The 13,659-nt window shown below is 36.8% G+C and overlaps 2 protein-coding genes across 3 annotated transcripts in view; both read right to left on the bottom strand.

Annotated features, from left to right (window-relative positions):
- The window catches only part of LOC106070989 (uncharacterized), a 143,770-nt gene that overhangs the window by 11,421 nt on the left and 118,690 nt on the right, over window positions 1-13,659 (bottom strand). The gene's annotated exons all lie outside the window — the stretch shown is intronic.
- Window positions 2,985-13,451, bottom strand: LOC106070993 (uncharacterized). The gene is made up of 2 exons (XM_013231019.2): window positions 13,299-13,451; window positions 2,985-4,115 (listed from the first exon to the last, which is right to left on the bottom strand). The coding sequence occupies exon 2, from the start codon at window positions 4,103-4,105 to the stop codon at window positions 3,161-3,163; it is 945 nt and encodes a 314-aa protein (XP_013086473.2). The 5' UTR covers window positions 4,106-4,115; window positions 13,299-13,451; the 3' UTR covers window positions 2,985-3,160.

Here is a 13,659-nt window from a genome sequence, read left to right as displayed (position 1 = left end):
GAAGGATATATTAATATTATATGATACTACGTCATTATTTTTTGTTTATGTTTTGTGCGAAAAGCAAAAGGATTAGATCATTATATGTAAATAAAAAGAGAAAGAGAGTTTCCATTGGATTGAGGAAAGATGAATTAGAGGGTTAATAACTCAAGTGTGAAGTTTAATTCTGAAATTATTGACGCCAAACCCGAATAACGGACAATTTTAGCATTGTTAAGAATAACTTTTAGATCTGTTATACTCGATTCTATAAATTTTGCTTCAAGGTTAATTAGTGTAGCCATAAAATACTCGCCATTTAGATCTATTATTAGTAAAGGTAACAAGATACCTGGAATTCGCTGTATATCATGCAGTTTTATTCGTGGCAACAAAGTTTAAAATGGAAGACTTTTAATTGATCTCTGCGGCAAAAATATGTTTAAAATGTCAACAAAGTCAACGTACTGATAGACCTAGATCTAGGTTTAGTCTTTGTGATAAATTTAATCCATAAATGTTGATAAAAAAAGACACCCGTTGACACTATTTGTCAATCAAATATACTAATTTATGTATTTACAAATAAATTTCGGACACCCATTTGGGGGCCCCCCCTAGGTGGGGGCCCGGGGGGATTTAAAAATTCTCCCCCCCCCCATCCCCCCCCCCCTTAGTTACGCCACTGATGAAAAATTCGAGCAACATTCTCACACGAGACACATACACATTCACAACCAGCGATTTATGAATTTGACTTCTATGTACTTCTCGATGACGACAGCTGATCTTGTAACACTCTGACCGAAAGTGGGATGAAGGAGTTTTTAAATCTTTCTGTTTTAGTCCTAATGGAAAGGAGACGACCACTTCGTTCAGATCTTATGTAATAGTGGTTTAATGGGTGCAGGTTATCTTTAAGAATCGTGAGTGTTTTGGAAAGCCATCTTTCTTGAAAAAGCTCTTCAAGAGATGGTAGGTGTATTTGAGTGATATACGATGCTTTTTTAATAAGTCTATTAAGTCTATGTCTTTGTGCCAGTGAAGTATTACCATACCAGCAGGTGATGGCAAAGTTGATTAGACTGCTGATAGTTGCTGTGTAGAAAAGTTTGATTATTGTTTTCATATTCTCGGATCAAGTTGAAACTTTAAACAATCATTTGTTGTAACTAGCAAAACAAGAATCAATTTTAGAAATTAACCAATTAGTCAGTTAATAATTCGTTATTAATTATTTACTCCGCACTTACAACTATATATCGAATAAGGAACATAAAGTATTACGTTTTTAGAGATATAGTTGTAAGTGCAGAGTTCCTTCCCTTAGATAAGTTTTTTTTTTAAAGGATTTTGTAGTGATTTAATTTTTAAATCAAAATAATTCTTTCCTAGCAGTTGATTAAAGTCATTGAACTAGATCTATGATAACTTTAATTTATACATCAGCTAGACAGCAGTTCATTATAAGTGTAGGGAGAAGAATTCATAATATGTTGAACGGGGCCGGCCTTATGAATTGCGGTGCCCAATTTAATGGATGCTTGTGAGGCACCTCTTCTAATATTATTTTTTTTTACAATAAAAACTATTACTATTAATTAGAACATTATGTTGTTGATGGTCTGTTTTGTTGATAATTATAGATTCTAGATGTTGATGGTGCATTCGAGTTCGTTGAAGATTGAATAAAGAATACGGAGTTATTCCTCTTGTTCACCTTTTCCATGCACACATGTCCATGGGCAGCTTGGTTGTAGTGTCAAAGAGATGAACAAATTATTGAACAAATTATCTCTCGTTTCTGCTTCGTTCAGTGGGTTCACGTCCTCTTGTGAGTGCTGTCTGACTCTAGAGTGATGTCCTCTTGTGAGTGCTGTCTGACTGTATTGTGACGTCCTCTTGTGAGTGCTGTCTGACTCTAGAGTGATGTCCTCTTGTGAGTGCTGTCTGACTATATTCTGACGTCCTCTTGTGAGTGCTGTCTGACTCTATTGTGACTTCGCTGTTAACATTCGTCCAGTCAAGGCAGCATCTTGCTTGACTTTTTTTCACAAACTTATATCAATTCATTCCGTCTGTCCGGTACCAATTTTGAACCCTTAATTTCTCCCACTACTCCTTACCGGATCAAGATGAACCAATATCAAAATACAAGATACCAACCAATCAATCAATTAGCAATTCATAATTATTGATACGGAAATAGGGAAATTCATTTTACATCTGTAAATTGTGCAGTGTTTCCACTTTCCTGTTGTTTTTTTTAAGTATCTTTTTAAAATTTTGCTTGTTGATTCTATTTTTTTGTATCCCGTGTTCAGAGTGTCTATGTGGAGTCTGCGAACTAATTTTATTTATTGGTAATTAATTATTTTTGTTTGATATAGAATAGGGGAAGTAGCGTGTACATATAATGTAGATATAGTTTATGTGACGGAGCACTTCCGCTTTAGATAAGCTTTTTTTTAAATATTTTGCTTGTTGTTATTATTTACTGGGCAACATTGATTTTTAAATACTGCGTCCTTGACATTGTTTAAAATTTCTATTTATTTCTTCCCCTTTTCTTTAGGTACATTATATCGCTCCTGCCGTTCTTCATATTGTTTTCCTTTCTTTTTCTTCCTTACATTATTTTACTGCTTTATCTGTGAGCTGGATCTTAAATTAAAAAAAAAAAAAAAAAAAAACTTAAAAAAAAAAAAGAAAAAAATGGCAGATGGTGTAAATGTCACCAGATAAGACCAGATTCAAGGGTCAACGGTTAACGAGGGTGTCATGTGACCAGCACAACGACCATCCGCTTTTGCTTTTTCCCAAACTAGGTACCCATTAGAGCTGGGTGGACTCATGGAATCCCATAATTAAAAATCCAAGGATTCGAACCCGTTACCCCGGTTAGGAAGCCCTTCTTGCGGTACAATCCAGCTTCCACGAGATGATAAGATAGAAGAATATATTAAAGATTTGCGATGTAAAAAAGGTGACAAGACAAGAAATAAATTGTATAATATATTTTAATAGCCATTAAATGCTGATGTGTTGTTTTTTTTTCGTTTGGACATCACAATTCTGTATTGGTGGTAACATCATACATCACAACAAGAGACATCTTTGTTTTTCATCACACATCAAACGTTAACAAATGTTTACGTTATGTTCGTATTTGTTTAATTTAATACAACAGTGGGTATCCACCAATACCGGCTCCGGCTCCGAAGTTACCTCCGGCTCCGTAGTTGCCTCCAGCTCCGAAACCGTTGGCGGCTCCGAGGTAACCGTTAGCTCCGATTCCGGATCCGTAAGCTCCGGATCCACCTCCGTAGCCGCCTCCTTGGTTGAAGCCTCCGAGGTTGGCGAAGCCGCCGCCTCCGTTGGCGTATCCTCCTGAGGAGTAGCCAGAGCTGCTTGATGAGGTGGTCTTCTTGAATCCACTGGATCCACCGCCGACGTTGCTGCCACCGTATCCAGAACCAGCTCCGAAACCGTTGGCACCTCCGTAGCCTCCTCCGTATCCTCCAGCTCCGTAGTTTCCGGCGCCGAGTCCGTAGCCAGCATTAAGACCGTTGTAGCCTCCAGCGCCGTAGCCGCCTCCAAGTCCGTAGCCGCCTCCAACGCCGTATCCTAAGCCACGTCCAAAGCCAAGACCTCCTCCAAGACCGCCGCCGTATCCAAGACCTCCTCCGTATCCAAGGCCACCTCCAAGACCACCTCCAAGACCGCCGCCGAAACCGAGACCGCCACCGTATCCTAGACCTCCTCCTAGTCCTCCGCCGTATCCAAGTCCACCGCCATATCCGAGACCGCCGCCGTATCCTAGACCACCTCCAATTCCTCCACCATATCCAAGACCGCCGCCGTATCCGAGACCGCCTCCGATTCCTCCACCATATCCAAGACCGCCTCCATATCCTAGACCACCTCCAAGTCCTCCACCATATCCAAGACCGCCACCGTATCCGAGACCGCCGCCGTATCCTAGACCACCTCCAAGTCCGCCGCCGTATCCCAGTCCGCCGCCGTATCCTAGGCCGCCGCCGTATCCCAGACCTCCAAGACCTCCACTAGCAAATGAGCTTGCAATAGTACATGCCAAAAGCAGCACAATTTTCGAAGCCATTTTGACGTAACTGCAAAACAAAAAAAACAAATAAATTTGACATTAACTTTTTTGAACGTAAAAATCTGGCTTTTATTGCATTAGACTTGCCAATTAAACTTTTGTGTTTTAGAAAGCACATTTCTAGATTCATTTCTAATTCGTATAATAAATTATTCATTATTCTCTCACTCTCTCTCTCTCTCTCTCTCTCTCTCTCTCTCTCTCTCTTGAGCAAGTACCCTGCTTTAATGTGAACTAATAAACCAATTAAACCTACAAGTAAACATATCATTGATTTTAATGGTATGTATAGTATTCAGCTTTTTATTTTCTTTAAATCATAATTATAGTAATGGCAATGTCTTCTATTCCGAAGATAAAACATGTATGCATTGTTTCACGCGACTACGCAGACACTGTTTCGACCTGCATATTTTCCCGCATCTCGTGCAGACAAAGCCGTTGTCCGCAGGCGGTAAATCTCATAATAATAGTAAAATTCAGCTAGAACGGTATTGTGCTTTATTTCCAGGGTCGGATTTAGCCTTGGTAAGGCCCTAAGCAATTTAGGATTTGGGTGCCCCATGTAATCATTATAATGCCATTTGTTATTTATCTTCAAAAAAGAATATGATTATTTCTTTGCTTTGTCTTCAAAACAATTTATTATGGGCAAGTGGGAGCCGAAAGCTATAGGTTGCCTAAAAGAGGGATCAAGTTCGAATCCTTATGTGGACAAGGACATTTCTTTGAAGATTTAGCTCGAGCTGAGTTGTGTTTGCCGAGCTGCCTGTTAGGGCTGCCTGATCGCCTTAACTTTCCCCTGCCCTATTACAGAAGGTTTAGGCCTGGAAAAAAACTACTCTTCACTTCTGTAGGAGCCTGCCGAACCTGGAGTCCTGGGTTCAAATCTCGATGAACATTGGGTTTTGAGCTTCGGGATTTTTAGGCCGCCCCTGAGTCCGCCTAGCTCTAACCACCTTTCCGGTTACCTAAAAGATTTGGCCTGATAATCAGATATACGTAAACTGGCAATTTCTAAAGAAAATAGTTTTTAAACCAATAGCCATATCTAAATATAGTAGTAATAAGGCTTGTCTTCGAATCCAAAGATTAATGAGAAATGCAGTATTTCCCGTGGCCACGCTGCCCCAGCTGTGATCTACATATTTTGCCAGCTTAGACATATCTAAATATAAATTCTCATAAAATAACACCTTATCAAATAATTATTTTACTTGGTATTATATATTTATGTATATCAATATGCATATTATACATATAATGTGCTATTAGAGCATGGAATGGGTTGCCTGAGCTAGCCAGGAAAACCAGTGACTTGGCAGAATTTAAATCATTGGTTAATATGCATGACTAAATGCATGACGCGAAGGACGTAATCATCTTCTTTTTTGAAGTAACGTCTGTATTATATAAGATAAGATAAGATATAGTTGTATATAACAATAACTAAATGTCAAAGAGACCTATGTCGTTTAATGCTTTCGAATAAAGAAATTTACGCTGATGTATTTTTTTTAGATTTTAATTATTGCTCCTTCAGTTTGATGTAATTTACAATAGTGAGATTTATACTATAGTAAACACTAGCCGGACATTACCCGCGGCCTGCGAGCCTTAGTTTGTGTATTACTAATCTAGGATTTCTATATATGTCAAACTAAGTTAATGTTCCTTTCAAGTTTTTCTCTTTCGCCACGAAAATAAAAGTAGTTTTGCGAAAATGGGTTTACCCGTTAAGCCAATATATCCATATCTAATAAAAATGAAAGGAGCGCGAGATGAATGAAATATAAAGTACAATTAAAACGGGTTTTCCTGTTTATAGATTAATAAAGTACGACTGGACTTCTAAATTCGCAGATATAAGGAACGAATTTATGTAAAAATGCTTTTAAAACACAAAGCCCTCCCCGAAAAAAAAATTCTTAAAATTATATCTAGATCCTTTCGATCTTCTCTCTTGTAAACATGGTCTAGATACATAAAATAGTAATACTTTCATAGAGTTGAGCAACTTTTTTTTTTGAGGGTCTTAGGTTTGTTTCAGTGCTACTATACATACGTTACGGTTCCAGTTAGTACCCAAGGAACATTTATGCCAAGCTTTATCAAGATTGGTTAAACAGTTTTGATTTCTATGTGGGACATACATACATAGGCCTTACTTTCTACTTTATAGTATAGATTACTATTTTAATTTTTTTTACAAGCAGGGCCGGATTTACGGGAGGGCAGGCAGGGCTATTGCTCCTTTGCCTCAACAAAAAAGTGATCTTCACAAAAATGATAAGATACAACCGAATTTCGGGGGGGGGGGGGAGGGGGGGTCATAAAATTATTTTTTTTCTTAACATCTTTTTTTCGCGTTTTTACGGCTAACACTTTAAATCGTATATGTCTGCTGGCAACACTTTAGTGTACGAATCTGGCATGATCCGGATTTACGGCTACACGTTTTCCAAGTGTTTTGCCCTATAAACACTTTTAAAATATACACATTTTTAAACTAAATTATACATATTATATATCTGTTTGAAAATAGAGAATGAGACTGCAATATACAAGTACTCTATTTTTTTTTGAAAAATATGCGAAGATGATATATGTATCGTCATTTATAAATGCATCTTTATCAAAGATTTCAAAAATTGTAGGAGGTGGCCTACACATATTTAAATCCGGCCCTGTTTACAAGTTTTTTGACATACTTTGGACATGAAATTGAATATGTTCTAGACTTAATATCCTGTAGGATGACAAGGTGTAACAACACTTGTGCCAGATGTAACAACATGCACGATGTTACGATGTGTTGTTATGCCGGGGATTTTACTTGAATTCAATAGTTAACTAAATTGACGATCTAGACTCACAAATTAACGATTCTTTGATAAAACAAAACTCTGGAACTTTATTAAATACAACGTAAGTACAGTTTATGTACAAATTACAAATCATGAAACATATTACAAAGGCTTTAGATCAGAGCTCTTAGAAACGTGACTAGCTACAAGAACATTATTTTATCGACTGACTTTTCTTTCTTACTACCGCCAATTCTCTGGCGCTAACTCTTTTCAAAAATGTCTTTGTTTAAATTCAAATCAACCAATAGATTTCAAACATACTAATTACGTCCCTTGGGTAAATCCTGACTTGAACGTCAAGTGTCTAAATTTGAGGATTAAATCCCGAGACTCATGTCGAGGGCTTATATTACTTTCAAAAGTGAAATGTACAAACAATTCTATAATGTAATCTGTGACATATTACCCCCCTCTCCATTTAGCATTTGTATGGTAATAGAAATGCTCATATGTATACATAAAATACCATACATGAAACTATAGAAAAATGGATGAGGTAACATATGACAAGATAAAGTCAACTTGGAGATAACGACAATAATAGAAAAATGTAAATGCAGTGAATAAAATTATTGATGATTTTGAATACCTGTCTCACTATTCAAGTGGTTATGAAAATGAGACAATGCTTGTCATGAACAATATCAAAAATTGTACAAAGCATAATACTTGGATAAATTAAATCTTGAATTGAATAGGTTATGAAGCTTCATGATGAAATTAAAATATGACAATATAACTCATTTGGTTAGTACTAATGTGAAAATGTGTACATGGAAAAATATATTGCGTATAAAAAATTGACATAGAAAAAATAATTGTGATAGTACATGACAATCTTCTGAGAAAATAGTACTCAATGTGATCAATCTTCTGAATAATAATACTCAATGTGATATAAATCTCAACATGTGTGAAGCAATGAAAAATTCCAATTTTCTGTCATGTATCTGTACTATTATAATAGGATATATGCAATAATATTCGACCTGAAATAAAATGCTCATGATTTAAAAATTAAAATGTCTGATGCATGTCATATGCAAAGATGCTGAAACATAATAAACAAAGTATCTTGAATGAGTGACTTTCCTCAGTGGGTTGCTTGGTGCTGAAATAAATACAACATCTGATATAGAACTCCTGTGGAAAAGATGAGTAGACAAATTAATTGATTAAGTACAACTGAATACTGTTCTTCCTTGACGAGTATGAATGATAATGGATCAAGTGGCACTAAATATGCTATAGTACATATGTAGAGTAGAAATGTAAAGTTCGGAACCCTTCTGAATTGCCGACATGGATGTGCATGTGCGTTTTCTAAACTTGAAGGAAAGGTCTTTCAGTTTATGAAGCTGTTGTCTCCATGTCATAATGATCTCACAGATAATGTCTGATTGAACCGCGTTTGAGTTTGGTGAAAATAAGAACTGTCCGAAACCAAAACTCAATTTTCTGGTTGATGAACTTTGACGCTGTAGAACAATGGTAGCAGAATGCTTTGCGTTATAATGTTCAATAGAGCAATGACTGAACATGTCTGAGTTCACTCGGTCAATACAGCAATGTTGAAGAAGTTCATTTGTTCCTTTCTGAAGAAAAGTTGCCCCTTGAGTAGAAGGAGGATGAAACTTGGTGTTGTCAATGTTGTTGCTCTCTGAGTTGTTTTCAAATTGCAGTACTGGAAATGTTTCAGAAACACTGGTAAAGAAATCTGCATGGTCTGTAAACACTTTAGTGTCCTTCACTCGCTGTAGTGCTATGTCATCCAGAGTGATGACCTTGGGAATGTCAAATTGATTTGATGCTGGTAATGAAACATCTATCTCAGGAATGGGTGTTGATGATGTTTCTTCTTCCTCAGGAATAGTTGCTAAGCTTGTAAAATGTTCAACTTCTGCTTTGATGTTTTCATTATCTGTTTCATGGTAATGTTCAAACATATGAACATGAAATACTCTGGTAAACTTGTTGACATTGATTTCATAAAGCAGGTTGGAAATCTTTCTGGTGATGGTAAATGGACCTTGCCATTTGTAGAATAGCTTGTTACTCCAATCTGGTAACAGTAGATTGACTTGATCTCCTTGAGCAAAATATTTTGATTTCATGTGTTCATGTAATATTCTTTGACTTCCAATGTTCATGGTTGTAATGACTTCTTGAGTTGACTCACATTCTTTGAAATGAGGAATACTTGTATGAGTGTTGGAGTCAAGTTGCATAGTTTTTCTTTTGTCTGGTATAGCCAAAGTTGATTGAATATAAGTATCTGCTTCTGGTTCTGGTTCATGAGACTTGTCTTGATTGTAGCAAAAATATTCAATGCATATCATAGTATTTGATGCAGATGTAGTCTTATTCAAGTCTTGATGTATGAAGTCTGACTTGTCTTGATGGACTTCAGTTTGGCCAGTTAGAGTTTTTGTATCATTGTTAGAGACTCTGGGCATGTCGTCTTGTTCTTGAAAGTTCAACAATGGACATTCGGGAATTGGAGGTGGACTTATGACCGGTAGGGATGGGCTTGATGTAACTGGGGGTGTCCATGTTGAGTGTTCTTGATTGTTGCTGGCTACTGGACTAGTAACTGGTTCTGTTGCATTCTGCATGGCTTGAGTAATTGAGGTAGCCATGAGATTATTTTGGCTAACTTGTTCAGGTGCCAAATGTTCTTGTTGTCTGGACATGGATCTTGTCATTACTGCCAAACATTTTTGACCTTGCTCTATGGCATTTGTCCATTCAGTAAGTTCTTGAGGAGTGCATTCTTTAACTCCTTCTATGTTTCCAATGATTAGGTCCACTGGTAGATTGGGTGTTACTAATGCTTTTGTTTGACCACTGAAGAATGGTGTAGTAACATAAATGATGGCTTCAGGTAATTTGCTGACAGTTCCGTTGAATGCGGTGGCTTGGACGTGGTTGCCTGTGAAACGGTTTGCGTGTACGAAGCGTTCATGTACTAATGTGGACGTGCTTCCGGTGTCACGAAGAACTTCCACCTTCTTGTCTCCTACAAAGCCTGGATAAAATTTGAGACCATTGGACTTTGCAATGACTGTCATAGTTGAGTGCTCATTGTAATAGCTTCTGTTATATGAGCTTCTGTTTGGCATATATTGTGGTCTGGAGTCCTGTGAATGACTTCTGTAGCGAGGTTTGTTATCTGGTTTATTATTTCCAGGTGTTTTGTTGAGATTGTATTGCTCTCTATTGCTGTATCTTTGAGTTGGTGATGTGGGTCTATCAAAATTTTGATTTTTGGAGACTGCCTGTTTTTTCCAACATTCATGAGTTTGGTGACCTTTTTTATGGCAAAATGAACATTCTGTGGTTCTGCTGCGGCATTGAGATGTGAAATGCCCTAGTTTATGACATTTGTTGCATTTGACTTTGTCATCTGACTTATATCTTGCATTTTTGTCTTGAGCAAAGCAGACAAAATTTTCTTCAACAGATGGTTTGACTGACTTGTTTGGATAGGCTGCTCTATATTGTCTGATGATCTTGGTTAATGTCTGTATATCAGTAGGATTTCTCTCTATAATGTAGGATTGAATATCTTCTGAGTGAGCATGGGTGATGTTGTCGATAATAATATGTTGACGAAGAGCTTGGTAACTTTCTTCTATTTTTGCCATGGATACCCATCTATCAAACCACATTGACATATTAGCTACAAAAATTTGAGGATCATCATTTTGCTGTGGCCTTTCATTATAGAATTTCTTTCTATAGTTGGCTGAAGTTGCTCCGTATTGGCGCAGTAGAGCTTCCTTGATATCAGAGTAAGTGCTGCGTTCATTGATGGACAGTTGTGAGCAAATGTTGACAGCTTTGCCAGTCAAAAGGGTGAGGAGTGAGCTCGACCAATGTGCTTCAGGTAGACCGGATGTTGTAGCTATTTCTTCAAATCTTATGAGATACGAGTCCATATTGTCAATGTTTTCGTTGAAAGCCGATATTTTGTTCATTAATCTGTATTTGTCAAACATACTTGAGTGACCTTGAATTGAAATGCTTTCTTTATTTTCTTTATTTTGCCTTTCGAATTCCATTTTTTCTTTTTCATGTTGTCTTTGCTTTTCGGCGTCTTGCCTTTGTTTTTCAGCTTCTTGCCTTTGTTTTTCAGATTCTTGCCTTTGTCTTTCAGCTTCTTGCTCTTGATATTCTTTTTCTTCTTGTTTCTCTGCCCACTGGTCTGGCTTTGAAATTTGCTTTTCTTTGGCAAATTCTATTAATTCGAAGAATCGTTGTGTTCTAGCACTGGAAGCCATATTTAATTTTTTGTTGTTAGTTTCTTGTATTGGAGCAAAATTTACAATATCTGGATTTTGGCTTTATCTCAGATATAATAAAATAGATCTAGTGACAAAGTTCTTGAAGCCTCAATTTGCTAATAAATTCTTGACAGTAGACTTGTAGTTACTGGAGTCGTATGATTGATATATAGATCTATTGAGCCGATGTACTTTTTACTGGTTTAACAGTTGGTTAAATCTGGTCTTCTGTTTACTTTGTGCTGCACAAATGATTATTTACTTCTTTATAATGCCAGTTATTTGATTTACTGGTCTTTTTTATAATGCCAGTTATTTGATTTACTGGTCTTTTTTATAATGCCAGTTATTTGATTTACTGGTCTTTTTTATAATGCCAGTTATTTGATTTACTGGTCTTTTATATTGCCAGTTATTTGCTTTACTGGTCTTTTTTATACTGCCAGTTATTTGCTTTACTGGTCTTTTATATTGCCAGTTATTATGTATATTGGTCTTATTCCTTTTGCCAATTACATATAATAATAGATTTCGTGAGTTAGACGTAACTCTAACGAAAATCTTTATAAAAGAATTATCGATAACCAACTGACCTGTTAAACACAGAAATTCTGTCCTCCGTTAAATAAGAATGAAGTTCCTTTGAAGAGTTTAGAAATTGGTCCTAGATCTTGAATAAATTTCGTTAAAAGTTGTCCATGAACTTTTATTTGTCGGAGAGTGCCAATGTAACAACACTTGTGCCAGATGTAACAACATGCACGATGTTACGATGTGTTGTTATGCCGGGGATTTTACTTGAATTCAATAGTTAACTAAATTGACGATCTAGACTCACAAATTAACGATTCTTTGATAAAACAAAACTCTGGAACTTTATTAAATACAACGTAAGTACAGTTTATGTACAAATTACAAATCATGAAACATATTACAAAGGCTTTAGATCAGAGCTCTTAGAAACGTGACTAGCTACAAGAACATTATTTTATCGACTGACTTTTCTTTCTTACTACCGCCAATTCTCTGGCGCTAACTCTTTTCAAAAATGTCTTTGTTTAAATTCAAATCAACCAATAGATTTCAAACATACTAATTACGTCCCTTGGGTAAATCCTGACTTGAACGTCAAGTGTCTAAATTTGAGGATTAAATCCCGAGACTCATGTCGAGGGCTTATATTACTTTCAAAAGTGAAATGTACAAACAATTCTATAATGTAATCTGTGACACAAGGGATGTAGGGATCGAACTCGAAACTATCGCGGCGACAGTTCGAAGCGCTAACCAAACGTTCTGGCAAGAATCCATGAACATACATAAATGACATGGCCAAACACTGAGCGAACCTCTACATTTAACCCTCAAAAGGCTGAGCTTTTCTTTTTCAATGAGTGCATACAGAATGGAATTACAATTGTAATGTTGAGGCCAAATTACCACACGCGTCTTAAGGGTTAAAGCAGACGCGGTGGCTGAGTGATAAGCGCTTGGCTTTCGAACAGGAGGGTCCACGATTCGAATCACTGTAAAGACTGGGATTTGTAATTTCGGAATAATTAAGGGATATATTAAGGGCGCCTCTGAGTCCACTCAGCGCTAATGGGTACCTGACATTAGTTGGGGAAAAGTAAACGTGGTCGGTCGTTGTGCTGGCCACATGACACCACCGTTTACCGCGGGCCACAGAAACGGAGGATCTCTACATCATCTGCCCTATAGATCGTAATGACCTGAGAGGGGAACATTACTTACCCCATATTACATATTAGAAAAAATAAAATAGTGAAAATGTGATTAAGGTTATAAGTAGTCTATTTTCATTCTTCATAAATATGTCATGCTAGTAAATGTTAATATTATAAATTGCGTTTATATTGAAGTTTTTAAAAGGCTTGGGCCTCTACACCAAAAAGTCCTGCCCAGGGCCACCAATTACTAATATCCGGTACTAAATGTCCTACACTAAAATTACAAGTGGTATCGTCTAATCACACAAATAGAACCGAGCTTTGAAATTTAAAAGGTACTTACTAGAAAGGCCTTCTTAGATGTTGGGAAGAAGGTGTGTGGTCCTAGGTACCATCAGCTCAGTCTTATATACCTTATCGTCCTAAACCAAGATAATCACCTCCATCACTGCGCATGTCATTAACGAGTTGTGCCGCTTTGTCTGATTGGTTGAATTGAACATGCAAAACTTTTCACACGGTTAATTAACCCTTAGGCCACGGGAGGCAGGATTACCAATGTACAAAATGTTCTTAGGTCGTTTTAACTCTCTAAATCCTACATCTTATATTTATGGTCCTAAATTATATTATAATAAATACATAACTTTTATTGGAGATTTTAACGAAAAAAAACAACCACTATACAATGTCAAGGACGCTAA

This window comes from Biomphalaria glabrata, chromosome 15 (genome assembly GCF_947242115.1).
Source record: "Biomphalaria glabrata chromosome 15, xgBioGlab47.1, whole genome shotgun sequence".
Classification (NCBI taxonomy): Eukaryota; Metazoa; Mollusca; class Gastropoda; family Planorbidae; genus Biomphalaria; species Biomphalaria glabrata.
The sequence above is the reverse complement of the archived record's forward strand: the minus strand, read 5'-3'. Positions and strand labels throughout refer to the sequence as shown.